The 26,377-nt window shown below is 45.5% G+C and overlaps 7 protein-coding genes across 7 annotated transcripts; 4 read left to right on the top strand and 3 right to left on the bottom strand.

Annotated features, from left to right (window-relative positions):
• Window positions 1-1,249: 1,249 nt before the first annotated feature.
• UA08_05721 (hypothetical protein) lies at window positions 1,250-4,444 on the bottom strand (the record flags this gene model as incomplete). Its single annotated transcript, XM_020268022.1, has 15 exons — window positions 1,250-1,339; window positions 1,414-1,463; window positions 1,535-1,578; window positions 1,630-1,759; window positions 1,811-2,039; window positions 2,121-2,979; window positions 3,040-3,060; window positions 3,139-3,169; window positions 3,222-3,289; window positions 3,344-3,379; window positions 3,466-3,775; window positions 3,833-3,880; window positions 3,919-4,069; window positions 4,213-4,320; window positions 4,415-4,444. The coding sequence occupies 15 exons, from the start codon at window positions 4,442-4,444 to the stop codon at window positions 1,250-1,252; spliced, it is 2,205 nt and encodes a 734-aa protein (XP_020118909.1).
• A 380-nt stretch (window positions 4,445-4,824) lies between these two features.
• UA08_05720 (hypothetical protein) lies at window positions 4,825-6,903 on the bottom strand (the record flags this gene model as incomplete). Its single annotated transcript, XM_020268021.1, has 4 exons — window positions 4,825-5,389; window positions 5,457-6,439; window positions 6,492-6,767; window positions 6,859-6,903. 4 exons carry the CDS (start codon window positions 6,901-6,903, stop codon window positions 4,825-4,827), a joined length of 1,869 nt encoding a protein of 622 aa, XP_020119269.1.
• A 4,633-nt stretch (window positions 6,904-11,536) lies between these two features.
• UA08_05719 (hypothetical protein) lies at window positions 11,537-12,612 on the top strand (the record flags this gene model as incomplete). Its single annotated transcript, XM_020268020.1, has 4 exons — window positions 11,537-11,648; window positions 11,711-11,929; window positions 11,999-12,339; window positions 12,406-12,612. 4 exons carry the CDS (start codon window positions 11,537-11,539, stop codon window positions 12,610-12,612), a joined length of 879 nt encoding a protein of 292 aa, XP_020119268.1.
• A 618-nt stretch (window positions 12,613-13,230) lies between these two features.
• Window positions 13,231-16,241, top strand: UA08_05718 (pH-response regulator protein palA/RIM20; the record flags this gene model as incomplete). Its single annotated transcript, XM_020268019.1, has 7 exons — window positions 13,231-13,238; window positions 13,340-13,580; window positions 13,650-13,704; window positions 13,807-14,701; window positions 14,781-15,355; window positions 15,465-15,843; window positions 15,902-16,241. The coding sequence occupies 7 exons, from the start codon at window positions 13,231-13,233 to the stop codon at window positions 16,239-16,241; spliced, it is 2,493 nt and encodes an 830-aa protein (XP_020118914.1).
• A 226-nt stretch (window positions 16,242-16,467) lies between these two features.
• On the bottom strand, window positions 16,468-17,630 carry UA08_05717 (hypothetical protein; the record flags this gene model as incomplete). Its single annotated transcript, XM_020268018.1, has 2 exons — window positions 16,468-16,488; window positions 16,560-17,630. 2 exons carry the CDS (start codon window positions 17,628-17,630, stop codon window positions 16,468-16,470), a joined length of 1,092 nt encoding a protein of 363 aa, XP_020118913.1.
• A 693-nt stretch (window positions 17,631-18,323) lies between these two features.
• UA08_05716 (hypothetical protein) lies at window positions 18,324-20,388 on the top strand (the record flags this gene model as incomplete). The annotated part of the gene is made up of 3 exons (XM_020268016.1): window positions 18,324-19,022; window positions 19,093-19,344; window positions 19,420-20,388. The coding sequence occupies 3 exons, from the start codon at window positions 18,324-18,326 to the stop codon at window positions 20,386-20,388; spliced, it is 1,920 nt and encodes a 639-aa protein (XP_020119146.1).
• Window positions 20,389-21,324: 936 nt separating this feature from the next.
• On the top strand, window positions 21,325-22,467 carry UA08_05715 (Casein kinase II subunit beta-1; the record flags this gene model as incomplete). Its single annotated transcript, XM_020268015.1, has 1 exon — window positions 21,325-22,467. One exon carries the CDS (start codon window positions 21,325-21,327, stop codon window positions 22,465-22,467), a length of 1,143 nt encoding a protein of 380 aa, XP_020119147.1.
• Window positions 22,468-26,377: the final 3,910 nt, after the last annotated feature.

The following is a 26,377-nucleotide window of genomic DNA, read 5'->3' as shown; positions in this document are numbered from 1 at the left end:
TTAGGCATTAGATTAGTCATCACAGTTTGTTGATCGCTGTCATTGGGGATCAGGATATGTTTCTTCAACCTATACTGCGATGGAATTACGAATTTCTGTTGGCCAATGATAGCTTATCGATTCGACAGCTTTCAAATGGGGGATCGTGTTGCAGTCGCCAAAAGCCTTGCAGGACGATAATCTAGCTTACATAGCAAAGCATTTCCCCTTGAAACTTGGCAGACATGGCAAATAAAACATCTCGTCTCAACATACAGGTATCAATGCCATTTTGTGGACTACAGTCATCTTGGAACTACCCAAGCCTCCGTGTTTTGCATGCGACATCGGAACAGGTGAGCGGTATATCACCGCTACGCGTCTTTCTAGATGATGGATCATTCTCAAAAGATCCAAGAGGAGGCACTGCCTCACTATCTTGCTGAGAGGTACTATCCAGTGCGCATCGGCGAGGTCTTTCAATCTAGGTACCAGGTCCTCACGAAGCTTGGGTATGGGCCAGCCTCAACCATCTGGCTTTGCCTTGATCTCTGGTGTGTTGTGTATTCTGCCACATATATCATAGTTTTACAACTGATGTTGGATAGGGAAAATCGGTACGTAGTACTAAAGGCTCATGTCAGGAGCAAGGGGGCTTTACCGGAACTTACCGTTGTTGAACACCTCCGAGAAAAGTAGGGTGAACATCCTGGGAAGAGGTTCGTCCGACTTTTTACTGATTCATTTGAAATCACTGGACCTGATGACATTCATCCTTGTCTCCTCTACCTCGCTGCTGGTCTTGACATGGCTGAATGTATGCAATGTTTTCCTGAGGAAGCTCTTACGGCTCCCCTTCTCAGAGCTGTTGTACGGAATGTTCTTCTTGCTCTAGATTATCTCCACCAAGCAAATATCATCCATACAGGTAAGTAGTAGCTTTGGGACGACTTTCTTTATGCATGTTACTCCTAACCAACCCGGTCTCAGCTGTTCAGCGTAACAATATTCGGTGTTTCCTGGCAACATCATGGATCACACAAATCCTGGCGTCCCGATGACACCAAAGGACAATCTTGGAATTGTAATGTTTGAATATAAATGCTGAATTGATTTATCGTCTAATATTTCTATACCTCAGTTGCTTTCTTGTTAAACACGCGCTGTCCAATAAAAGCCTCTATCACAGCAAGAGATTGAAGTGCCTCAACTCAATTTTGAATCCATATCCATGGCGTATATCCAGAATGATAACGTCAGATACGCCTCTTTAGTTGCCAGACTTCTGCTTCAGCTTTTTCTCTAGCTCCTCCACGTGCTTTTTTATCTTGTTGAATTGCCATGGCCAATATACCACATACTGTATAAAAGATTTCGTTAGTATGATAATAAATCAAATACAGGATTGATTAGAGAGAGAATGAATAGACCCACCAAAAATGGTCGCTCGTCATGACGATTGTCATCAGGGTTGTAAGCCGACACTGCAATTTTCAATGAGTATATTTATCCTCAAAATAATTGAGAAGCAGTGAAGGCTCGGACTCGGACTTACAATGTACACTGGGAGAGATGATTGTCGCCTTATGACGGTTTATACTGGATGCACTTAGTATCAGATGTAAGGATTACTGAGAAGATGATACTTACGAATAGAAGCGAAAGAATCTCATAACCTTTTCTGCCACATCCTTCGGGCTCTGGTCATTCCAATCACTCAGAAGTCGAAGATACATTGACCAGGGACCCAATTTATCCCTTTTGCGCAACAAACCGAACACTAAACCAGGTCAGTAACAGTTCGATGCCTTTTCAGATAGAAAAGAATTACCAGATAATTCGGCATAGGTCATTCCCATCTCGTCTTCGTCATTCTGATTCTGTGCAAGAGGCAATAACTCTGCTGTTGGCGTAGCCTCCAGGAACTCAGTTATGATTGGAATATTCCATTTCTCCCTCGCCCATCGCTGGAACTCTTTTGCGTCATTCTTCGAAATACTTCCTAGTGGTGCTAGATCTGCACTGCTGGCATCATATTTGGTGTAATAACCTCGTAGGTTCTAATATTGAAGTCAGTGTGTAAATTACCGAATCGTTGGAATGGAAATGGTATCATATATATAATTTGGTAGGGAACTTACTTCATCCACATTACCACTTCCCAAGACTAGCAAAGAGGCACCAGCACGAGGGAGCTTGCGCGCGGTAGTTGACAATTGTGCAAGCTCATAACCAAGCACCATACGGCTGCGTGCTTGTACATTCTGTCTCGCCAATCCTTCTGCCACCGAACCACCTTCAGACTCAAACTTGGGTGCAAATCCGTTGAGAGCCTTGGAGGCGATATTCTCAAAGGCAGAGACAGCATCGTCAATGTTTATATCAGAGTGATAGGCACCGATAGTCTCTGCGAGCCGCCTAGCGCGAGACTTGGTTTCGTCAGAAGAGTGTATGGTGCCCATGTAGCAGGTATGCAGCAATCGGGAAACAATTTCTTCTGGCTTTGTTGGAGTGAATTCCGGCTCGCCCGTGATGCGGCGTAAGTCTTGTAGAGTGCCCGCATCACCGTTCTCAATGGAGATTACAACAAGACGCGCCATCCCATAGACGAAAAGCGCTACACTAGAGCTATCCAAGCCACCTGATAAGGCGAGAAAGAAGCCAGCGGCGTTTGCACGTATCAGATATTGCCACAGATATACGGCAGTAGCCATGTATATCTCCTCCATAGTGTCCAAGAGCTTAAGCTCGATGGGCTTCGCTATCTCCAACGTATCCGCTAGATAGATCTCTTCCGTAGTACGGCCAAGGTGGATATCGCACTCGATTCGTGGAAAGTCTACTTGCCGGGCAGCTTGTACTCCGCGACTATGCTCACTTCTGTAGCTACGTACCCGTTCCACGTCAACTGTGGAAATCGTTACCTCTACAGGACGGAGAGAAAATTGCGATGACTGCGCAACCACCTCACCGTTCACGAGGATCATGGATGACCCATCGCTATCAAAATTAGTAAGAGATATTGCCAGATTTATTGGGTGTTGACAAAAGGCGACTCACAAGAGCATTCGTGCCTCGCCACTGCAATAGGATACGTTGTTAGCAGCCTATAAATTTAGGCCAGAAAGTAGCATTGAAGTAGGACGACGAGAAGCTTACTCAATACCAATAGCGTTTGCATAAACGTATACTGTTCTTGGTAGTTAGACATGGGTAATTTGTGCGATTAGTGACTGACTGACCTCCTCCAAGTTTTCGCGTCGAGTTAGCAATCAGGTCAAGTCTTGATTTCAGTTTCCGTAGTTCGGCGCTAGAGAATTGAAATGAGTAGCAATCCCAACTGTTTGAGCGATGTATAACTTACTGAGAAGCACTGCTGTTCAGTATAATTTCCGCTCCACTATGGCACGTTTAGTTATACTGTGATAACCCCGAGGATGTTGCCATCAAAGACATAAACAGAGAAGTATTTGGTAAATGGCTTACTTTAACCCCGCAAATGTCGATGGATTGAGCGGTGTGAAAAGCTCCTCACATGTCTCGCAGGTCACAGCTGTATCTGGAGTTGAAAGGATAAAATCCCCGATCGGACATGTACTCTGGCCTGTGACGTCCCGCGCACACTTCTCCAAATAGTAAGTTTCCACTGTATGCTCTTTTGTCCATGCTGAGAAATGCCGTGCTTCGCGATACAATCCATTGTTGGCAAGAGACTGTTTGGCGCGGATACCGTATATGTGGCGATAAGTACACAGGATGCGGGTGTTGTACCTGACATTGCGATGTCGAACGGGGACTATATGTATTAACGGTGGTATCAAGCCAGAAAATGTTTGGAAAACTTAGAACTTACTACCAATATCAAGTAGCATGCCCTGAGACACAGGGTCCGCCAGAATATCTGCAAGAACTCTACAAATTCGGGGTAAGTAATTTTACCAATTAACAGAGGAGCTTTAGAACCGCTCACTCCCAAGAGTGAAGGAATGTGTCTCCTTCTAGGAAATGGTCGAGACTGGTGAACAGTCAGAATGATCAAGAAGACATGTCTCACGAATTGATCAGAAGCATACCATCCATATCCCGGAACCTATGGTCAAAATGTTAGTATGTTCTACATAAGCTGCAAAGTGATGAGTTCCTTCTACTAGCTATAGGCAAGCAAGAAGAAAAAATGCAGATCAAAGAATCATGGCAGAGAAGAATGATTGCTCGGGATAAATGCCAACTCACCTCCAACTCTGGACCTGTTCTCAACCTGGCACCCTTTTCTTTCGCAATACGTATGGACTCAAGAATGCGTTTCTTATTACCCTCAAAATCCAGAGGGACAGACGGTAGCTACGATCCTACAATCAGTATAAATCCTGAGCCAACCGAATAGACAGAGACGGCTAGGGAGAAATGAGTAAGAGATGAGGATGGGAAAACTTACCGTAGCAACAGCGACGGTTACAAAGGACATCGTGGCTGTTACGATCTGTATAATAGCGAAACAATCGATGTGCTCCCTGCAATGCAGACGTTCAGAAGAAGACTGCAACGGCGATTGGAAGATGACTGCAGCCACTGCACCCCGCATTCTGGTCACGTGCTACTTCTCCAAATTTATCGTAACCCTATCAACCCTGCGTGATCTGACTGTTGATCTGTGAGGAATACTTCTACGCATTAAATCTACCAGACATATCGACCAATACGTAAACTTCATCAGCCGCCACATATCTAGTAGAGTCTCCGCCGTATGCTGTTCATAAATTTATAATAATTAACTCGTAACCTCCTATGTGCGCCAGTCGTATCAAGAAGTTTCTTCAAATAGAATAAATATGCCAAGGCGAATGGCTACTCCATGAAAACCCCAGCAGAGAGATGATTCCACTCGTCCCAGTCAGTAGTATTTGCATCTAGGGACGCTCCTGCGACAAAATCGTCCCACAACGCCGAAATCGAGTTCTCTGTTGGATACTCGGAGCCAAAGCCGACATCAATATCGGGATTTAGAGTGGCTCCGTAAGGCTGGTTTATGCCTAGGCCCCCATCCGGCTCATCCTGCGGATTGGAGGCGTAGGGAGCCAACCAGCCCAGTTTATGCCAGACGCGCGTCTTCAGGCTTATCAGTGTAAGATATCTTGAGTTATGCTGTCTGAGGTTCTTAAACCGCGGGGTCGGTAGGTTGATAGAATGACCCCTATTCACTATGCGGCCCTGCCTTAGGCTAATGACCTGATCGATCAAGTCTTTGCTCAGGATAGCCTCCTCGTCTGGACATGTGCAGCCATCTAAGTGCACCAGCAGAACTATCAACGCATGGATAGGTTGTATGAGTCCCGGGACAAACCAGTCACGGCGCAGTGATTGTGGGAGGGTAGCAAGTCTAAGAAATCTCTCGAGAAACGAACGAGAAGTTCTGCAGTCGTCGTTAGACGAGCCAAGAAAGAAAAGAAAGAAAAGTAAAGTGAAAGGAATAGACATACCTTACAATCTCACTGTGACAATCCATCCCCTTGAATAGGTCCAGCTGCCAGAATCTCAGGCCGAGCATGCAGTATGCACGATCAATTAGCATCTGAAGATACACGCGCGCCCACTCGTCCTCACCGCTCTCGCCAAGCATCTTCAGCAAATTCTCCATCACCCTGCCGAAATACGTGATCTCATGCTGTTCGGGCTTCCGTTCATACCAGATCTGCATGCGGCACGCCCACTCCCAGTGGCCCTGCATGGCGATCATCATAGGTGAGAGGTTGTTTGCTTCACTTCCCACAGCTGCATCGTCCCATGTGATAGACGGTATTTTCGTGGTGAAACTCACAGAGGATATAATCGCGGGTAACCCGCTCGCGATGGTGGATTCTACGTCGAGAAATACCAGGTGCCACCACAGCCGTCGCTGGACGTCTCGATCCACGTCACTTTCCGTATTCTGATCGACGTGCAGTCGTAAAGATTGCGCAAAGCGGATCGTGATAGGCAGGAATCCGAATGCGGTGAACGGCGCAAGATGACCCGCTCGAAAGGTGTTCATGATGAGGAAACCCTGAAGGAGCATTATGGAGCTCGGGGACTGCGTGACGTAATATGAGGAGAGGTCCAGGGCATGCGCGAGCTCGTCGTAGAGTTCATGGATGGCCGAAGATTGTATGCTGGCCTCTGAATCGCTCGAATTGGCTACGTTAGTATATAGTATCGCCAAAACAAGAAGCAGCAGCTCGGCGGATGTGTTCGGTGACAGATCATCCCAGAACTTCGAGTACACCTTTCGCAATGTCGGGATATGGCAGACGGGAATTATAGGGTGTATTGTGAGGACAAAAGACTCGAAGACGGATTTGCATCCGTCCCGCGAAGGCAGCTTGGTCCAGACGGATGACACAACAGCATCTCCGAGGGAGCTAATGGGGACGAAGGGATAATCCGATATCGACTTGGGCGCGAGTATTTCAGCTGGTATTGCGGGCTTTTGTATCGTTAGTATATGTGCCAACCCCTTGTTGCTATGTCCTGTGTACCTGTGTTGTGTAAGACTCACCTGCTCGTTGCCTCCCACCCTCGCCTTCTGAAAGTGTCCGGAACGGAATGTCTTGGGCTCTTTGCTGCGTCTCACTCGTAGCCTGCTGTTCAATGACCGATTTCCACGTCTCTGATGACGAGGTCAAACATATGATGTCCTGTTGGCCGCGGTATGGGATAAATTCGATGGTCGGAACAACCACGTTCGTGTATTCACAGCTCCGACCACCTCTCAGGCATCGCATGCACACTAGTCTCGACCAGTCGCATCGAACCTATTTTAGAAGAGGTAAGTCCCAGTTTCACGTTCACCACTGAGAGATGGCTGCTAACCCGACGATCACGGCATGTTATACACGTAGTTACCTGACGTCGTCGTCGCGCCTCCGGGCCGAGGAGATTCTTGCTCATTGTGGCTGTGTATCCTGATACTGTGATATGTCGTGCAGTAGCTGGCTCCCGGACATTGCAGAATGTTTCCTTGCCATAAGCATCTTAAGTGAATGAAGAACTTTTCAATCAAGATATATTCTACTGTATATGTTTTGCAGTACAAGGTAAGTAACATTATTGGCCAGAAACTTCTTAGCGGGTATGATTACACGTGACCCTCAGTACAACCAATCCGCGCCTCTCGGCCATTGCAAATTTGCAATTGCGGTTGTACAAAAACCGAAATTTGTAAATATTACAATTTTTGTCATTGTGCTATAACCGGTTTAATTATCTATCTTAGGTGACCGTGACGACTTGTAAATTACGCCCATAGAACCTGATCATGGTAACTTCCCACACAAGCCAGTCTTTTTCCAAATGACATAGATGAAGAGTGTGGATACAATAAAGCGACTTTTCGAGAGAGCAAGAGTTCCTAGGAGAGCCCCTGAGGTCACTTTCACGTTACTTGCTTTGCATTTTTCTTTTCTTTTATTCTCTTTACAGCTGGGATGTTGTCTGAAACAACTAGGATTGTTGATTCCTAATGTTTCCTTGCGCAACATAGATCAGACGGACGCTGTTGTGGTGGTAGGCTCTTGAACTTCTTCGGCATCGTGTGTGGGCACATATTTTACATAACGTGGGATCGATGAGACACACAGTAGATCGAGGTCAAAAGGTCAAAAGGATCGACCTTGCATATGCCGACGTTGCTTAAATACTCAGCATACTGCACCATACCTAGGTAGCGGTTTCAATAATTGCTAAACGGACTATACAAAATCAGAGTCCTATAAAGAACACGGTACTTGAAAAATGTAGAAACTCATATCGTTTAAAACATCTGATACCTGTTCACGAGACATTATAGCAGTCCGCCACCCTCATATAAGCTAAATAGACCGTTTTTAAATGTCGATAGACAAATATCACACTTACTATGGTCTCTTCTTGATTCCGTTCGCGGCAAAAGGATTCTGGTATGGGTAGGAGCTGTACCTAGGTAGTTTTGTAATGTGAACAAGATTTGTAATTCCCATAGTAGATCCCTAGATAGTCCACAGCAACTTGGCTCCAGCAATACTGGATTGGTTGTTAATGTTTTCGTACAAATGTATCTACGTCGAATACTGGTCTAAAATAGTCTGATTCCATCTGAAGTAGAGTGATCCAAATGGCCAGACTAAATCAACAGACATATTTAATTGATTTATTTGTTTCTGATTTACTACTGTATAGCTGAAGTGTTGTGAGCTTTCTACATAAAGTATTAGCATATGTCCAATTTCAAAACATATGAAAGACTTACATATGAGCGATTCTCTTTGATTACAAATCCGCATACATAAGTTGATGCATGCACTCAACCTGATTTTTTAAAGGACCCAGCGGACAATGTAACACCTCGATGAACGCTCTCATCCCAAGGGTAAGCTGTTGCATCTATGTTTCTACGTAGCATGAGGTCTTTGATCGCTACTCCTTTCCACGTATCTGAAACCATATCGGGAGATCCCGGGCTTGGTGTTCTGAATGTTGAATTGAGCCAGCTCGCAATGTGCTTCATAACATCATGAAATATGTTAGCTGTATGATAGCTACCATCTTGCATAACATTGCTCCATGAACATAGTTACCAGGTGGGCATGGCACTATGAGAGAAGAGAAAAAAAGACCACTATGCCAAAACGAGTCTGTTCGGGGGAAGTATTAGTAGTTTTTGGTCTGACCTATTTTTCTGATTTCATGTGCCTCCCTCCGCACCCATCAAGTACGTTTTCTAGAATTGTGTCCCCCAATTAATATAGCAAAATATATGAGACAGTTATGAGAATCCTGTCCCCATACCCCCGAAGGACCCCCTCGCGCGACACCATCCAAAGCACCGCTCTCGCACAAAACGTTCATTTTTAAGATCGTCGGGCCGACTGTAGATCCCGGCCCCACAATTCCCGCGTGGCTCCCGCAGATGCCCCCCACTGCGTAGTCTGGTAGGTTTGACTAGTGAGATTGATAAAGTAAACTACAGCCCGGTGTCCCTTTAAGGTCTTGTTCTTGAATCATGAGACTGATCTGGGCCCGCCACTTAAGATCATCGTGCCTACAATCATAACTTTTTCAAACTCATGCACTGTCATTGAATACTGTAAAATGGAACCAGCGTGAAGATGAAATGATATCGGATCCCAACGACAGTAGCGAAGCTTTTCTGAGGGGAAACAAAAGAAAAAGAAAGAAAAAAAAAGACAAAAAAAAAAGAAGAAGAAGAAGCCAGAGGATGACAGTCTTCCCAGCAATTTAATAACTATTATTAGCCCGCTCACTGACCGCACTTTGTCGAAATATTTGGCCGCTAATGGCTCTCTAGGTAATGCCCAGCACCTCGCTCCTGTATTTGGTCCATAAACTCGGAATGGGAAAGTTTTTGCCCTAGAGAAAAGAATTTCGATCTTCCTTTCTGCTGAAAGTTACTATCTGGAGATACTTTGGGTTAATCTTCTACTCAAAACTTATGCACCAGTCACTCTGGAGCAGAATATAGAGCATTAATCAAAGGAATTGGCGGTTAGACCTTGGGGTCTCTCTTCATGACTCACCTAGGCGACACCTCAATCACAGGAATTCATCAGGGCTATATTGTGTCCGCATTGCTTGTATCCTTGTTGGTCCCGATTTATATTTGATACTCTTTGAACACACTCATCTCCTCATCGCAGCTTTTTTAACGGTCCTCCAAGAGCAGTATGGTTTAGAGTGGGTAGCAGTGGCCATAAGTATCTTGGAATTTGCCAATGCCAAAGTTCAGTAGGTTATACCCATTATACTACCTCTTTTCAATGGAAATTATACCTGCATTTTTGAAGTTTTTCGTTGCGGTGAATTCAACGTGAACTATCGCTCTGTCTTTCATAGACCTCAGCTAACATGTACCTTGAGGATAGATGCACTTAGCAGATTCCGTAAAGCATGACCTATCATTACCCAGGTATATTGGTCACGAACGCCGTATGTTCTAGTAATTACCTGACTATATAGTACGCCATAGCAAGGATGAGCAAGCAGGAGCGCAAGAATATCAATGTATTGAGCTTATATCAGGGAGACAGCTGAGAGATGGCTGCATAACATGGCAGATATTACAACAACTCGCCCAGGATTTTAAGGTTTCTTCAGTCTTACCTACCCCGGATTCTAGCTTATTGAAGAGCTCTCGTGCATCAATGAATCCCATTTCCAGCCACGAACTTCCCACATGGCCATGTCAAGGTACTTCGCGTGCTTATGCAGGGAGTCTACACTCCGTAGAGGAATGATATAGGGATGACACGCGGCATGGGGTATTTCGCAGGGAGAAACAGCGGCACCTGATTGGCCCTGCTGGAGCTCTCCGACCCGCCCCATCTTGACGACGTCACCAGCAGAATTATGTAAGTCACTAATTGGGCTTAGCGCCAGTTTCGACCGGTGCACTCCCCTCCGTCCATTATTCGCGCTCTCGACCATGCGAAGGTTAACTGTCGTGATAATCTATTTTGTTCCGTCCTTGACTGTACGGAGTAGTCTCAGATTCATCGGCGTCTGTTCTCCTGGTTTTTGTCAGAAGACACATCCGCTAACGGCTCATTCCCCCGCAAGGTACGTGCCACCCGCTGCGCACCACCTCTCCATGTTTCCATTTACACGGCATGCAATCGACCATCGTGAGCGGTACATTACGCGCTATGGAAGATTATCGATGACTGTCCAAAGTGGCTGATCTATATCATCGTATTGTTTCCGAATTATGTACTAACTATTCTTTAGCAGCCGCCGCATAATCTGACATCCTCGGTTAACCGTTTCTCCCTAACCAGAACGCTCGATTATACTCGTTGGCGACAGCATTGATCAACCTAGCGCGCATATTAGGTTTATTTGGCCCAGTTGAGTAGTGACGGCTAGAAAGAGTTTGGTCATTGTTTGCTATACTCCAATCTCACACCTTCACGCCGCGACTGTAACCATTATTCAACATACTTCCGAACCTCCGTCTTCTTTCTTAGAAGGCACCAATTCCGACTAGATCAAGTCTTTATGACGACGTGGGCTTAAACAGTCCGAGTGAGGAACAATTGTGGGACGCCGAACGGTCATCTCGCTCTTTGAGATACCGCTTTGCGTTCCATCGGGTTCCCCAGCCCACACATAGGCACAACATAGACACAGGATCTACCAAAAGCATACCATCCATCTACTCTTGCTTTCAGGATTCGATTGCTCGAGCGTCATATGGCTTAATTTCAACTGGCAGGTATGACTATGAACGACAGTCCCAGTCACGTTCGTCTTTCCTCGACCGCATCCACTCCAGCTACATCTACCGCCGCCATGTCGACGTCGAGCCCATGGGTGCTAGATACGACAAAGCGCAATCGTCTGCTTAAAAAATATCGCACCCAAGTGGCGTCAGCTACCTCGACAATTTGTGCTACCTTGTCTGTGGTACGGTATCCAATTGCATTATACTCTTTCTTTAAACTGATCTTGCTAATATGGCGGCTCTTATTATAGACACCATTAGAAAACCTGAAGACACGAATGCAAACGTATGGCTTACCAAGCAATAATGAAACGTTATACAGCTGTCGCTAATTTGAGAGGCAGTCACAATTTTCGAAATATCACTGAGTGTGCTAAGTACATATGGCGTACAGAGGGATTCCGTGGTTACACTGCTGGTAAGCGGGATTTATATAGAGAAATAAACACTTGCAGGATCATCTAACGGATGTATAACTAGGTTTTCTTCCACCCCTTATGAGCGTCACATTTGTACGAGTCATCAGCTTCAGCACGTATCAAAATGTTAAATACCGCATCTCCGACGAGTATGAGCGTATCACCGGCGTTTCACCTCTAATCTACTACAATCAAACCGGAAGTATTCCTAGTTTAGCGACAATCACGACCTTCACAGTAGCGGGGATGTGTGCAGGTCTCGCTGCGTCCCCATTTGCATGTGAGTGTGCTTTCTTGGTGTTTGCTTTCCTTTTATAAAACAAAGGACGCGTGCTCATTTCTCTTCTAGGCCCTTTTGAACTCGCTAAGAATGTCGTCCAGACCTCGGTCTTGATGTCTTATCGATCTCAAGCCTCGCCAGATGCTGTGCGAGATCCGAAGGTCCGCTCTTTACCCCGTCTAGGCACTATTCAGGCTTTTAGGAAAATCATCAATCGCCATGGTTTTCGCGGTTTATACACGGGTTATCATCTCCATGCTTTACGCGACACGATAGGAACTGGGCTGTATTTTGGGATTTATGAAACTGTCAAGCAGGTCATTGCCAAAGAGATGGGCAAGCCGGCACAAAGTCCATTTGGCCCTCCGATGGTTGCGGGTGCTCTATGCGGGACAGTACCTTGGCTTGTGGTAAGTCTCATTCATTCACGTCGTGCTACTTGGCATGAGAGCCCTTCACTGACGTCCATTCCTCAGACTTACTCCCTCGATACGCGAAAAACACGGGCGCAGAGTATCCTGCTTGGCCGAACGAAGGAAATTGGAGAAGCTTCAGTTGCCGTAGCGAGGTCCAGCATGTACAAGGGCCTATCGGTGTCTCTGATGCGAACCAGTTTCCAGAACATGATTCTCTTCAGTCTTTTTGAGTATACCAAGACGAAAATCAACAACCTTGAGGCATGAACTATGGATACCTAGGTAAAACCAAATTATGAACCACTGGGCTAGTTAGTTAACTACACAGAGGTGGAAGATGTCGCGTTTCCCTTTCCCTGATGAGGTCGATCCCATCAACTGTTATGTTTTGTTCATTCTCGAAAACCTTCCAAGGAAAACATATTTACGTGTACCATGTTATCTGTGCGCAAGGGACGAAACAGTTACTATTTGCTGTTTGTACTTTTTGTATCATCTATATCTTTTACATACGACGCGAACACTTGGTCGGTCGCATCAGCATTGGACCAGTGGAACTTGATGGGGCACAGTAAAAACAAGCAAGTTCAAACATGTACGATTCATACACTATGATACCTACTTTTTGTAAAAACAGTTACGGTCCAATCAATCCTAGACTTAAAAAGCTGAATCTGTACAATATGCATCTGTGGATGCCCGAGTCCAACCCCACCAAAGCGATAGCCGACGTCATTCCCGCTTCCCGATCTGTTGCCTGGTCAATCCACCATAAATACATCTTCAACACAAAAAGTTATTCTGTCCGCGCCTCGACGGCATTTCCTTTTTTGAACCTTTATTCAAGGTTGTTTTCTGGCTTTATGAAAAACGCTATAAGCTAAGATGACATCGTGAGTCTGAAAGAGAGAGAAAAAGAGATGATGCGATCAGACTGTTTTGTTTGTTTTTCTTTTTTCCTCTTTTTTCTTCACTAACATTTCTATCTGTCTAGAAGCAACATCGTCCAGCTGCCATTCCGGCGCACCCATCCAGTTTCTCTCTCGGATGCGATTACGCAGTACATCTCCTCAAAATATGACCAACGGCCGGATATGTTTGCAGACGACCTGCTCGTGCTCGATCGACTTCGCGCGGAGGCTGTGAACGTGCAAGAACCCCATGTCAGTGGGGTTAGTAGGCTAGTCACTTATGCCGCACAGCTGAAATGGCTGGGAGGGAAGTTTCCGGTTGATGTGCGTATGCTTCTACAGTCTTGGACAAAAAAGTATGCCTCGAAACTAGAGGAATTGACGAGTATACAGGTCGGTGTCGATTTCTCTTGGTATCCTGCTTTCGGCTTCAATACTTCGAGACCAAGTGAGTTATACTCCTCACCCCATGATACGATATTGCAGGAAGGGAGCACCATTCAAAATAAGCAAAAATAACACAGCTAACACACGTTTTCCGGCCGTATAGTCGTGCAGAACAATCTGCGATTTGAGCTCGCAAACATATTATTCAATCTTGCCGCGCTATATTCACAACTCGCCTACTCTCTAAATAGGACAACGTCGGATGGTTTAAAGCAGGCATGCAACTATTTTTCACAAGGAGCAGGAGTCCTCTCCCACCTCCGAAAGGATATCATGCCAGACCTTCGCGCATCGCCCCCGGAAGATATGGATGAAATGACATTGCAAAGTCTAGAAGAGCTCATGCTAGCACAAGCGCAAGAATGTTTCTGGCAAAAAGCCGTAAAGGACGGTCTTAAAGATGCGTCAATAGCGCGGTTGGCCGCTAAAGTGTGCGATTTCTATGCGGATGCTGGGGACTTTGCGGTAAAATCAAACGCTATTAGTACCGATTGGATCCACCACATGTCAGCCAAACACCACCATTTTGCTGCTGCTGCCCAATATCGACAGTCATTGGATTGTCTAGACAAGAGAAAATACGGAGAAGAAGTTGCACGGCTTAGAGACAGTCTGAAGTGTGTGAATGAGGCGCTCAAGGAAACCAAATGGATTAACCGGGTAGTCTTGGGTGATTTGAACGGCTTGAAGAATCGAGTCACAGAAGACCTGAAACGCGCTGAGAAGGATAACGATGTCATTTATCTTATTCCGGTACCTCCAAAGTCGGAATTGAAGCCCATCGACCGTGCAGCTATGGTGTCTGCAAAGGCTCCCACGCAAGTGACCGATGCTATTTCCCTGCTTGGTGAAAATGGTCCTCTTGGTCAACCGTTGCTTGCAAAACTGGTGCCGTACGCCGTTCACATTGCCGCCAGTATATACTCGGACCGTCGTGACCGACTGGTCAATGAAACGATCATCGGAGAACTGGAATCGATGACGGATCAACTGCGAGAGTTAGTTCAATCTCCTTCACTCCTGTCAACCCCGAAGATTTTATGAATGACAAAAATGCTAAATGCTATATAAAACTAGTCTCTTACAATCGCTTAACTTGCCTGGTTCTCTGCAAGCTTTGGAAAAACCGCTCGGCATACCACCTACTCTTATTTCTCATGCGGAAGAACTCCGCCAACAGGATGGTCTGGTTCGCCTGCGTCGCTCTCTAGAAGACACGGCTCAAGTCAAGAATAATGACAAAGCACTGTACACTGAGGGGGTTGACCTTTTAGCAGCAGAAAAGGAAGAAGATGACAGGGCTCGCGCGAAGTATGGGACAGACAGATGGAATCGAGAAACTTCTGTTACAGCTGGGAAGAAAGTACACCAGACAGCGTCAGATATAAATGGATACTTCACGTCTGCGCAAAGCACCGATGAACTGATCCAGGGAAAACTGCGAGATGCAGAGAAGGTCTTAAGGATTTTGACAGGCACAAACCGTGACCTTGAGTCATACGTGCCTAGTAGTCGCCGGGCTGCTATCACGCCGGAATTGGAGAGGGAATCTAGTCGGCTGAGAAGCTGTCTTAATGAGGTGAATAGGCTTGAGAATCGACGGAAGCGTCGTATTCAAGTGTTGAAAGAAAAGGCTCGTTCGGACGACATCAGTGAGTTTACCTCTTTCTTTTATTTATCCCCTGATTACAACCCTTATTGGATTGCATCTAACTCAATATGTTTTGTTCTCGCTAGATTCTGCACTACTCAAGGAAACAGGAAGGCTTGAAAGAGAATTTCCCATGCAGCCCATTGAGGCCAGTCAATTCGAGAGTCTCTTCGAAGAACAACTCCATCTGTACGACTCGGATCTAGGCATGCTTACGCAAGAGCGAAATGAACAAGACCAACTAGAGACTCAAGTTCGAGAAGCAAATAACAACTTCAACCGAGCACGACGCGGTGACACATCTAGCAAAGAACGCGAAAAGGCGTTGCAGGAATTGGAAAACGGTTACGCAAAGTACAAGGAGCTTATTGGCAATATTGAAGTTGGGCGGAAATTTTACAATGATCTGGCGAAGATCGTGGGCCGGTTTAGGGATGATTGCAAGTCCTTTGTACATCAGCGACGAATGGAAGCGGGTCAACTAGAGAAGTATGACTTGACTTGCCCCTTCAGAGTAATGTGAAGATATATACTAATGGTCATGCAGTGACATTACCAGCGCGGCAGCAATGGCATCACTGAATATAGCTTCTCATCGTCCTATACAGCGGCCGCAAAAACCACAATCACCACTCCAGCAGCCGCAGCCACAGCCACAGCAGCAACAACCTCTGACCGCACCACAGCCCACAAGAACGAATGCGGCACCGCCTCCGGTCACAATTGGGGGGGGGATCTGGTCTCCGGAGATGGGTATTCGCTTTGGAGGGCCATTGCCTGCGCCTGGGACCACACAGCCAGGACGACAGGGTGATCACCAGAATAAGCCTGCGACGCATGCAAATCCCGGGGCTTGGGATCCGAGTAAGGGATTGCGATTTTCTTAGTTAGTATCAGAGCAAGACCTTAATACTCGATAACTACTGAAAGATTCGTTGTATATACGTGTCAGAGAAAGAAACATGGCATTCAGGGATGCCGAGATTGTGGGTATAATTGCTGAACGTGCGTTATCGCAGGAAAATGCACTTTGGTATGACTCGTGAAGCACAACATATATATACATATAAATACAGTTCCCATCGAAAGAGAGGGAATATGAACTTACAAATTTCATCTAAACCACCAATTGACCTAGATCAAAGCGAATAATTAGCACCAGTATACGGTGTATGCAAAACGTGAAGACAACAAAAAAGACATACCGACGCAGTGATACCCTCACCAACACCTTTGATGCTATGCCACCACCCCTTGGGAATAAACAGAGAATCGCCTCTTTCAAGAATAACATCATACCCTATATGATTCTGTGCGCGAACAACACCTGTTGATGGCACTGAGGACGAGGACGCATCACCCCAAACAGCCCTTTCAAGCAGCACCCTTTCAGACCCTTGCATCATCTCATTCCCTCTAAAAGTCGCCGCATGGCCCAAGAAATCATCACCCTTAGTTGTCGAATCCATCATTTCTTGCTGTACACATGCAAAAACCTGCAACCCTGTAGACGGCGACAGGAGACGCACATGCTTCACACCGGCCAACTGCACAAACAAATTGGGATTCGGATCCTTGTGCAGTGGTGTGTATGTTGGCGGTGTGCCGATCCATAGATTCGTCGCATAGACATCGTTCTTTCCCGTTTGGCTGACGAGTGCGGGCGTGGGATGGAAATCTGATTGGAGCTGGGGTGGTAGGTTTTCAAGATGGCATTGAGCGAGGTATATTTGTGTGTTAGTATCATTCCTATTGATATCGGTGTTCACTTGCGATTCTTCTTTTGGTCTTTCGGCAGAAGCGGCAGTCCAGTCGAGGAACATTGACAATGGTGCTTGGAAACGCTCGAATTGGGTATTATTGATGTAGGTCTTATTACCATTGGTGTTGTTCTCTTCTCCTTTAGTAGCAGAGCTAGTTAATTCTAGCGGTACCAGAACATCGCCGTGTTTCGAGATATAGTCGAAATTGAGCTGCGCCTGGACTCCCTTCTTGCCATGATTGGAAACCGTTTCCAAAAACCACTTGCTATAGGCTGGTAGTTTCAAACACAGCTCTGCAGAGCGTATAACTACCGGTTTCTCAGCTCGGAAGTATTTCTGTCGAAAATGGTCTATGTTTTCGTCTGCGAGGACGTCGGGAGATGTGTATCTGATGGTGGATACGTTACGGCTGATGCTGATATAGACCGAGGTTTTGAGGCATGTTTGAGGCTGTCGAGTCACCTGGTTGCTTCTTCTATACAACATCCATATCTGCGTTTGCCGTGCTCTCATTCTGGATATTGGTCATTCGCTATCAAATTTGACGCATGCTGGTTGCCTCGATGCCTGAATCTAAGGAGCAATTGGTGTTTGTTCCGTGTTAGGCTTAGCTCTGTCCACTTGCGCCTCCCCGCACTGCCGGATTTCTAAGGCTCCCACACCACATATTCGCCCGTTCCGCGCTTGAACCTGCTGTGTTTGGTAGCTCGCCGGCCATCTGTAGTCTTTATACCCATGCAAGTCATCTTAAACGATGGATTCTGAGTCTCCCCATCCAAACGGGAACTCTCCACAAGTCTCTGGCACTCCACCGACCGACCAGGCTAAAAGGAAAGCGGAACCAAACAGCGGAACTCAGACGCGCGCAAAGCGGAATCGCTACATCTCGATAGCTTGGTATGCGATGCTAACCCTAACAATGCATACATCGTTGTCTAACGGATATCTCCAGTAACGAATGCAAGCGCCGGAAGATTAAATGCAATGGCCAGGTGCCATGTCAGCGGTGCGGGCATCTCAATCTTGAATGTCAGTGCATTGTATAACCACATAACCAAAATATCATATATGCGCCTGCTGACCCTCTGCCTGTCAGGTCTCTATGCGCCCAACTGCTGTAATGGAAACTTCAAAGACTCTGAGTTTGTGCTCCTACGAGCATCAACCAAATCAGATCGCTAACGCTACTCTAGGGAGTTTCGGACAATGAAGGAGCAGATCAGCACTCTTCAAGACCAAGTCAACACCTTGTTCACCAAACTGAATGAATTAAGTTCCTATGAAACACCACTTGATGCGGTACAATTTGGCTCAGAACAACCTTCGGCGCCCAGTCCGCCGGAGGCGAGACATCCCCAGTTTCACGGTCCCACGCCCTCACCTTTCAACTTTGATGTAGCTCGATTGAACCTCCGCGAAATAGGTTTGGCCTCTAACGAGACTACGATACATGATGATCTGGCTCCAACTCCAGCTGAGTCAACGCAGCCTAATCTCAGGCACGCAGGTTCAACTCGTTTGCGTGCAATGCATCCTACTAAGGATCCCATATGGGCAATCGATCGGGAAGAAGCAATCCGTCTATGCAGAGTGTATGAAGAAGAAATTGGTTTAATGTATCCATTTTTCAATATCAACAAAATTATTTCACAGACTAATCTTCTGTACAATTTTCTTGAGGCTGCAACAAGGACTGGTTTTGCGCAGGCCCAAATGCCAGGCCTAGATGGCCTTCAGGATGATGACTCGCTCAATCTGAAGATTATTCTTGCTACAACCCTTGTACTTGAAGGAGGAGGTCAATGTGAGTTAGGACAGCAGCTCTTCGAGACCGTCAAGCTGGCCTATCACGCCAAATCACTAGAGCCTGCAAGTGTGAAGTCAATACAACTTTCCTCAGTCATGGTGAGTGAGAAAAATTCCCGTCTACTTTTTATTTTCTTCCTCTCTCCGTGTTAACGTTCGTCCTTCGCAGACCATGTACCATTTCCACACTGATAATGAGCTTGCGTCCTATCGCACCATTGGTCCGACTGCTCGGGCATGTTTCGAACTTGGATTACATCGCTGGGACACAGTGATGAAAGATTTCCCAGTCGAAGAAGACCGGGCAGAGGTCATCCGATTGTTTTGGTCGATCTATAATCTTGATCGACGGCTCAGCTTTGGTACAGGCTTACCGTTTGTAATTCAAGACGACGACATCGACCCGAACCTCCCAGAGCCAGTAAGAATGCCAATTTAGCAAAAACTTCATGACTATATAATTGGCCTGTGTAGGAAGTGTTGACGAGTTGAACAGGATGATTCGCGACCCTACTCGAAGAGCATGGTTACGTATGACCGCCTTGGCTCAAAAGTATGGTATTCCGGTGTGGGTTCCAAAGGCTCCATTGATGTCAATAGGGAGGAAATCAACTTTCTGGATTATCAGGTCTGCCAATGGTACAAGAGCACGCCGGATAATATCAAGATCTCGACCGATTCTCCCAGTAATGGTAGCGCCAATCGGGGATTTCAACGACTACGGGTGCTACTATATCTTCGAATGAACCATCTCCGCATTTTAATCTATAGATCGGTTTTGCATTCTGCTTCTAGCATTGTTGAGAACCAAGTGCACGCCCGGACGGTAGTTAATATCTCCAGAGACACAATCCGGGTTCTGGCCAGACTCAATCAGACGTCAGACATCTATAAGACACAACAGATAACTTTCAACTACTTCTTGGTGACTGCGCTTGCTGTCCTATTTCTTGCAGTTTGCCATGCTCCTGGCGAATATAGTCGCGTGGTGCGCGACGAATTCTACTTGGCACTCGACCTTGTGAGCGGCTTCAGCACTAATTCCCACATCTCGAGAAGATTATGGAATACGATAAAGGGACTGCGTAAGATTGCTGAGAAGCTTGGTGTCTTTGGGCACAGCATTGGCGCCGATGCTCGTGACCCTCATTCAAGTGCAGCTGTTGCAATGGCCGGTCTAGCCGGACATCCCATCGAGGGCATTTCTGTGTATGGAACAGCACCGTCATCATCATCATCACTAGGGACAATGTCCGAGCTCGGACACACTCCCATTAATGGTCTCCAAATCAGTCATGAATTGACGAATCTGTTCGAAGCCGTTGGAGGTACCAGTCCTTTTGGGGCAGACAATCTCAATGGTTTCATTCCTAATGACGGTGACTTGCGAAACTCTGGCGAGGGCCTAGCTGGTGTTCTCAGCAGTGACGCTGAATTCTCACGCATTCTGAGTGGTCTGCTCTGAAATGAAGATTAGCGATATTATGATACCCTTAATCAGCACTTAAAAAAGATTTTTGCCTTATCTTCTTTTTCCAACAATATGTAGTCGATCTGTAGATAAGATTTCTTATCGTCGCTCTTGATTAGCGAAGGAGAGATCGCGTTAAGTCACGTGACCGTATCACCGCTGCGGCGACTGCAACCCACAAGCCTCAGCGATACCAACGGGGCGACCACATCCCCAACCCCGTTCTGTGTCTCTCGCACTCTCTCCCAGGCTGCATCGCTATGACAATAGACGGATGAGATTTATCGATTCCTTGTGGCCATTGAAACCACGCTCCGTTTAAACCAGCACCGCAGCATCAGCATTCTTTAAAAAAGGGCACATCTTGCTTGTCTTTCCCACTACCCCGCCATTCCCAACTCAATCTCGTGCGATCCAGAAAGCTCAACGGTCGCGAGCAGTCGCTTCCTAATATATTACTATCTCTATCTTTTCGCATACTACGACTTTCCAGTCATTGTTCTTGAAGTTCGGATGAACTGTGGAGTATTGTTATTCATGAAGGACTAGTAGCGGCGCGCTTGAACATCTTCCCCGACACTACAAACGGTCCGGCACAATACTGATAAGCAATCTGTTTTGTTTTACAACGCTCGCTAGCTTCAAAGTTTGATATTTCGCTATTCAGTGAACTTTTCATCTCGAGTCATCGATTCATCCTTTGCAAGGAGCAGCAGCGATAAACATCAATTTCATATTACTCATCAATCTATGAGCAACCCCTTAAAATAATCTTATTGACTGCTTTCAAGTTATCATCGGCTCGGCTCACAAAAACACCTCGACAACGTGTCTGGAGAAACAGCACAAACACTGGCCGAGGGCCTTGAAAGGCTGGACTTGAGCTCGTTATCCACGTCCACCTTCTCGCCCGACTCTGGTTCTTTCAACATGTCGTCTTCCGAAGGGGCCCCGGAGTCATGGATCTCGTCGTTTTGCTCGCTCATGGGTCATGAGTACTTTGCTGAGGTGTCAGAGGACTTTATCGAGGACGATTTCAACTTGACCGGCTTGCAATCTCAGGTCCCCATGTACAAAGAAGCTTTGGAAATGATTCTTGATGTTGAGCCTGAAGATGATGAGGATGAGGAAGAGGAAGAGGAGGAAGAGGAGGACGAGGACGAAATACTAGGTGACGAGAAACCTATCGGGTATCGCAGAGCCGGTGACCGAAGACATATGCGGGTGGCTAGTGATCTCAGTATGATAGAGAGCTCGGCCGAATTGTTGTACGGGTTAATTCACCAACGATACATCACATCGCGAACTGGCATTCAGCAGATGCTAGAAAAATATGAAGTTCACCATTTCGGAGTCTGTCCGCGAGTCAATTGCCACGGATGCAAAGTTCTCCCCGTTGGCCGCACCGATACTCCCGGTCAGGAGACGGTCAAATTATTTTGCCCTAGCTGTTACGACATCTATACGCCGCCAAACAGTAGATTTCAATCAGTGGATGGGGCGTTCTTCGGCACGACATTTGGGTGTTTGTTCTTCATGACCTTTCCAGAGTTCGATATAGGAGGAAATAGAGCAGAAAGTGTTCTGTCACCAGCTTCACTTAGTGCCGGTAATACCTCCAATAATCGATTCCGATCATCTTGTTTCAATAACACGTCAGTTGCGCTAACATCAGCCTCCCCAACTATAGAACAACCATTGACACACCAACCGGCTCAAATAAATGGGCTATTGACATCTAATTTTGCGCCTGGTTTAGGATATAACAAAATCTATGAGCCTCGCATTTATGGGTTTCGAGTTTCAGAACGTGCCAAGTCTGGTCCGCGAATGCAGTGGCTACGCATGAAGCCGAGGGATATTAACGAACTTGATGAATCAGCGATATACCAAGCTAATCACGGGGTTGATGAGGAGGGGGGATCTGACGACGGTGATACTGAAATGGGGCTAGCAGCAGCATCTCAGCAGTCAGCGATTGGCATGAGGAGAAAAGCGCCTATGAGAAAACGCAGACATCTCCCTCCTGGCCATACGGATCAATTGTCGACTAAGAATGGAGAAGGTGGTTGAGTCAATAACTTAGGGGGCTTTTTTTTTTTTTTTTCCTATACTTTTTTGCTGTTTCTGTGGAGTCAATACCACACCCCTTTCTACTCTGTACTCTCATTTTTATTCAAAAAAGGAATCCATCATTCGTATGGGTTTTGTCCATTCTCCATTCTTTCGCTTCTTTTCAATTCGTTTTTAGTAGCGCACACTTATGGCAGCATTTCGTCTCTTGAAATTTTGTCTCTTTTCTTTTCCTCTTTCATGTCAATTTAATCATGCGGGGAGCTTGGTGTTGGTTGAACGAGGGGTGCTTGTTATTCGAATGTATCATGAGATGGCAGTGCATGATAAAGTAAGTACACGAATGTTTCTACACTTCCTAAGCCCCAAGCTCCAGGTTGTCGATATGTACATATCAGCACGCACGCGCACGCAAGCTTTAGCGATAAGTTGCTTAGTTTCGTTGTATATGATAGAAAATTTCTTTCTTTGAATCCATTCATTATAAGGTAGCTCGTCCCCCAGTCTACCAGGCCTGCAGACAAAATCCTAAACTCTGTATGCACAACTATGTACGGAGTATACCGTGATCCGTACTCTGTATAAGCTTATTGTTTGACAATGGCTAAGCCTTGGAAGCTTGAGGTAGTTAAAATTAGAAGTGGGAATAGCGCTTACACTAGTTATATATAGTTAATTAGTTATGGCTATAACTTCCCGAACGTGGCAGCAAGGACCAATAGTATGCGTGCGTATGCTATGCTGTGGAGATGGATTATATTCTACATAGTTTAGCGTTGGTACTCGGCTGCCATGCGCATCGACACAGCTACGGAGTAACGAAACTAGTAAGTTTACTAGTAACTCCCATGCCATAGTGCTGGTATTTAATATAAAAAAGAAACCATGAAACCGGATATTCGGATTTATGAAAGAGGATGTCCTATGAAGAAAGTTGCACGTAAACTCGGACTGCTGTTTTGAGATTAGTTAACGTTACCTTCCAATCATCTCTTGGTTTCAGCCCTATCAATTGTCTAGGGGCCAATTAAGAAGAAGCAAAATTTCTCAATAAGAGATTAACAGCGGAGGGGCCCCTCGAATCGAATTTATGCAGACGCATCTGGCTAGTAATACACAATATCAGAGTCATACGATACTCCTAAGATGGCCTAGACTTCCAGAGCGCTGTAGAATATTCTATAACTTAATCTAGTATCAGTTACTTTCTACGAGCTCAGAACAGCAAATATCATAATGAAAATATGCAGCAGGTACGTCAACATAAGTTGAAGTTGAAAATATAGATGGCATGATGGCATAGTGTGCAGGTAAGGATTCCGAACCTTTGCAATGCTTGCATGTTCTTGTAAAGCTTCAATGATAAGTAATTCTTAGTAATTTCTCTAGTTGCCACTGAGAAGCAGAACTATGGAGGCGATTCTCGGTTCTATACTCTATACGGAAAAAGGGAGAATGCAACGTAATAAATAAGGGTCTGCCGTTGCCAGCAGCACTGGGCAGGGATGTAAAAAATCCAAGTTGACTAACTGGGGGGATGGAATGGTCTGGTCCAGTAGGAGAATGTAATTGATGATTTAGCGAGTTAAGCTGGCTGTTAATATCTTGATTGGATTGAATTAGCGAGATGATGACACTATTATAGTATCAATATCAGACTATTCCGCACATATATGATATGATCAAATACTATATAACCGCCAGGTATAAGGAGGTACCTTGGCGGCAAATTGGTAATAATTTGCAACTAGTTGACTTAACTCAATTAGCATTTCTTCAGACTTGAATCTTCATGAACGGTCCATTCATCAATCATTATTCTGATGGTCTGATAGTACCGTCGAGACCTTCTACCTATGCAGGCCTGCATCCTTCCAGGTTATATAGATCATCCTCCATAGCAACAATAGTAGATAAGAGACGGATCGTCAAGCTAGATGTCATGCTGCTGTTTCAATCTTCATCTGACTGCATGGTAGAGTAGTATATTCAAGATACTAACTCCAACTGGCTGGGTAGTCAATTTCCGCTAACCACTTGCCGTTTAGTCTCCATTCCTTATGCGCTAGTCTCAGTACGTACATATTTTTTCCGCCCGAATACCGAAAAGGGCTTAGTTTAGTCAATCAACAAGTATTTGTCAACCGAGCATTACTTGGCTTGTTATAGCTGGTATTATAACTACTCTGTATCTATCTATGTACCTATGTTCGCGTGTTTGCGGTCAAAGTTTGCCTTCATTGCTACGCTGTATTATCATTGCATTCTTAATAATAAATTATCGAGTCTGTAAGTAGTAATTAGTGGTGGTAGTAGCAACTAAGCAGATCCGTGCAGTTTACAAATGAGCCATTTTTACAGTGGCAACAGAGACATGGATCATACCTGAAACATCAAACTCATCAAAGTGAAGGGGCAGAATTAATGTGACTAGCGGCGCTGATCAGGCATTGTTTTCTCATCCTGGCTATCAAAGACCTTTATAACGCGCAGAGAGGGAGCAGGTTCAAGGTTGTAATATACATTAGCACTACAAGTTGAATGACATAACCTAATAACACTTAAATGGTATTTAAGTTCTTCTATCGTTAGGTCATCTGCATGCATTAGCGTGGAGTTTAGCAGAGCTGGTTATTGCAGCAGTCGAAACGTGGGTGGTTGTCAGTATTTTCCTAATTCGGAAATCGCGGAAGCATGGATCCTTGTTCGTCTCGAGGATCTCAAATGCTCCCGACGATTCTTGATAGTTATCACCCACTACTATTAATAAGTTATATATGACGATATACAGATATACAGATATAGATAGGTAGATAGAAAGATAGAACTAGATGGCAAAGTTGTCAAGCAGCCTGAACGGCACCAGTTGGAAAGGAGGAATCCCAAGCATCTAATTCATCAATCTCTGCTTCACCGGACGAACGTCGTAGGTTTGCCGCCCCTAGCTTTTTGCCAAGTGACTCTGGTTGCCTGTGAGTGATAACGGCAATCACAGACTCGACCTGGTATACTCTATTGATATTCATAGTGAGGCGGGGGATGGAATTCTTTCTGTTCCACCTTTGCTGGCAGTCAGCAGTTAATCTTCACCACCATACCATAACTGGTAGTGAGTGGATGGCCCGGTAGTACTAGATTTGGGTATAGTCTATTATACTAGGGTCAGCGTGGAAATAAGCCATAAATTATTACATCGTCATTAAAATTTAATACACACCATTTCAGGGAGCTAAATAAGACTGGGGCTGAACCACCGCATAGCGATACAGCAAGTATACGCTGGGTTGCAGAGCTGAAAAAGGAAGAGAAGTATAATAAAATAAACCCCAAAAAAACACAGGGAATTACGTCGTCAGTGTCTATTTTAAATTTTTAAATGCCAAAGTTAGAAATCTACACTTGTTTCTCGTTCCGAGTTCCCGTACTGCCACAGAGAAATGATCCGCGAGACCCGAGCCACCGCCATACTCAAAGTAGACCCAATCAAGACATCCTACGACGTGGAGACTGGTGGATGGGACCCTGTTCGATGCTGCACCGTTTGACGATTGCTGGTATTAACTACGGGGCTAGTGTAAGACTAGCTGAGAGTGCGCTGCGCACGTGTACGGAGCGAGTACGGCGTAGATGCAAAGTCATAGATACAGTTAGTAGTTACTAGATACTAAATAGGTAGTTAGATACTCACCTAGGTAACTAATCAAATCGCATGTATAAATATATCTGGCTAACCTTGGGACTATATGGTGTTTACAGTTATATAACCTTACCTGACCCTCTGTGTCAGCTTAAGTCTTCCAAACTAAAGCATCCCTCTATCCATACTCTCGGGTCGTATATACATTGAGTGCCAGCACCAACAGAAATCATACCTCAAAAGCTCGGATTTCTTGTTCCACCAATATACACC

This window comes from Talaromyces atroroseus (genome assembly GCF_001907595.1).
Source record: "Talaromyces atroroseus strain IBT 11181 chromosome Unknown scaffold_7, whole genome shotgun sequence".
Classification (NCBI taxonomy): Eukaryota; Fungi; Ascomycota; class Eurotiomycetes; order Eurotiales; family Trichocomaceae; genus Talaromyces; species Talaromyces atroroseus.
The sequence above is the reverse complement of the archived record's forward strand: the minus strand, read 5'-3'. Positions and strand labels throughout refer to the sequence as shown.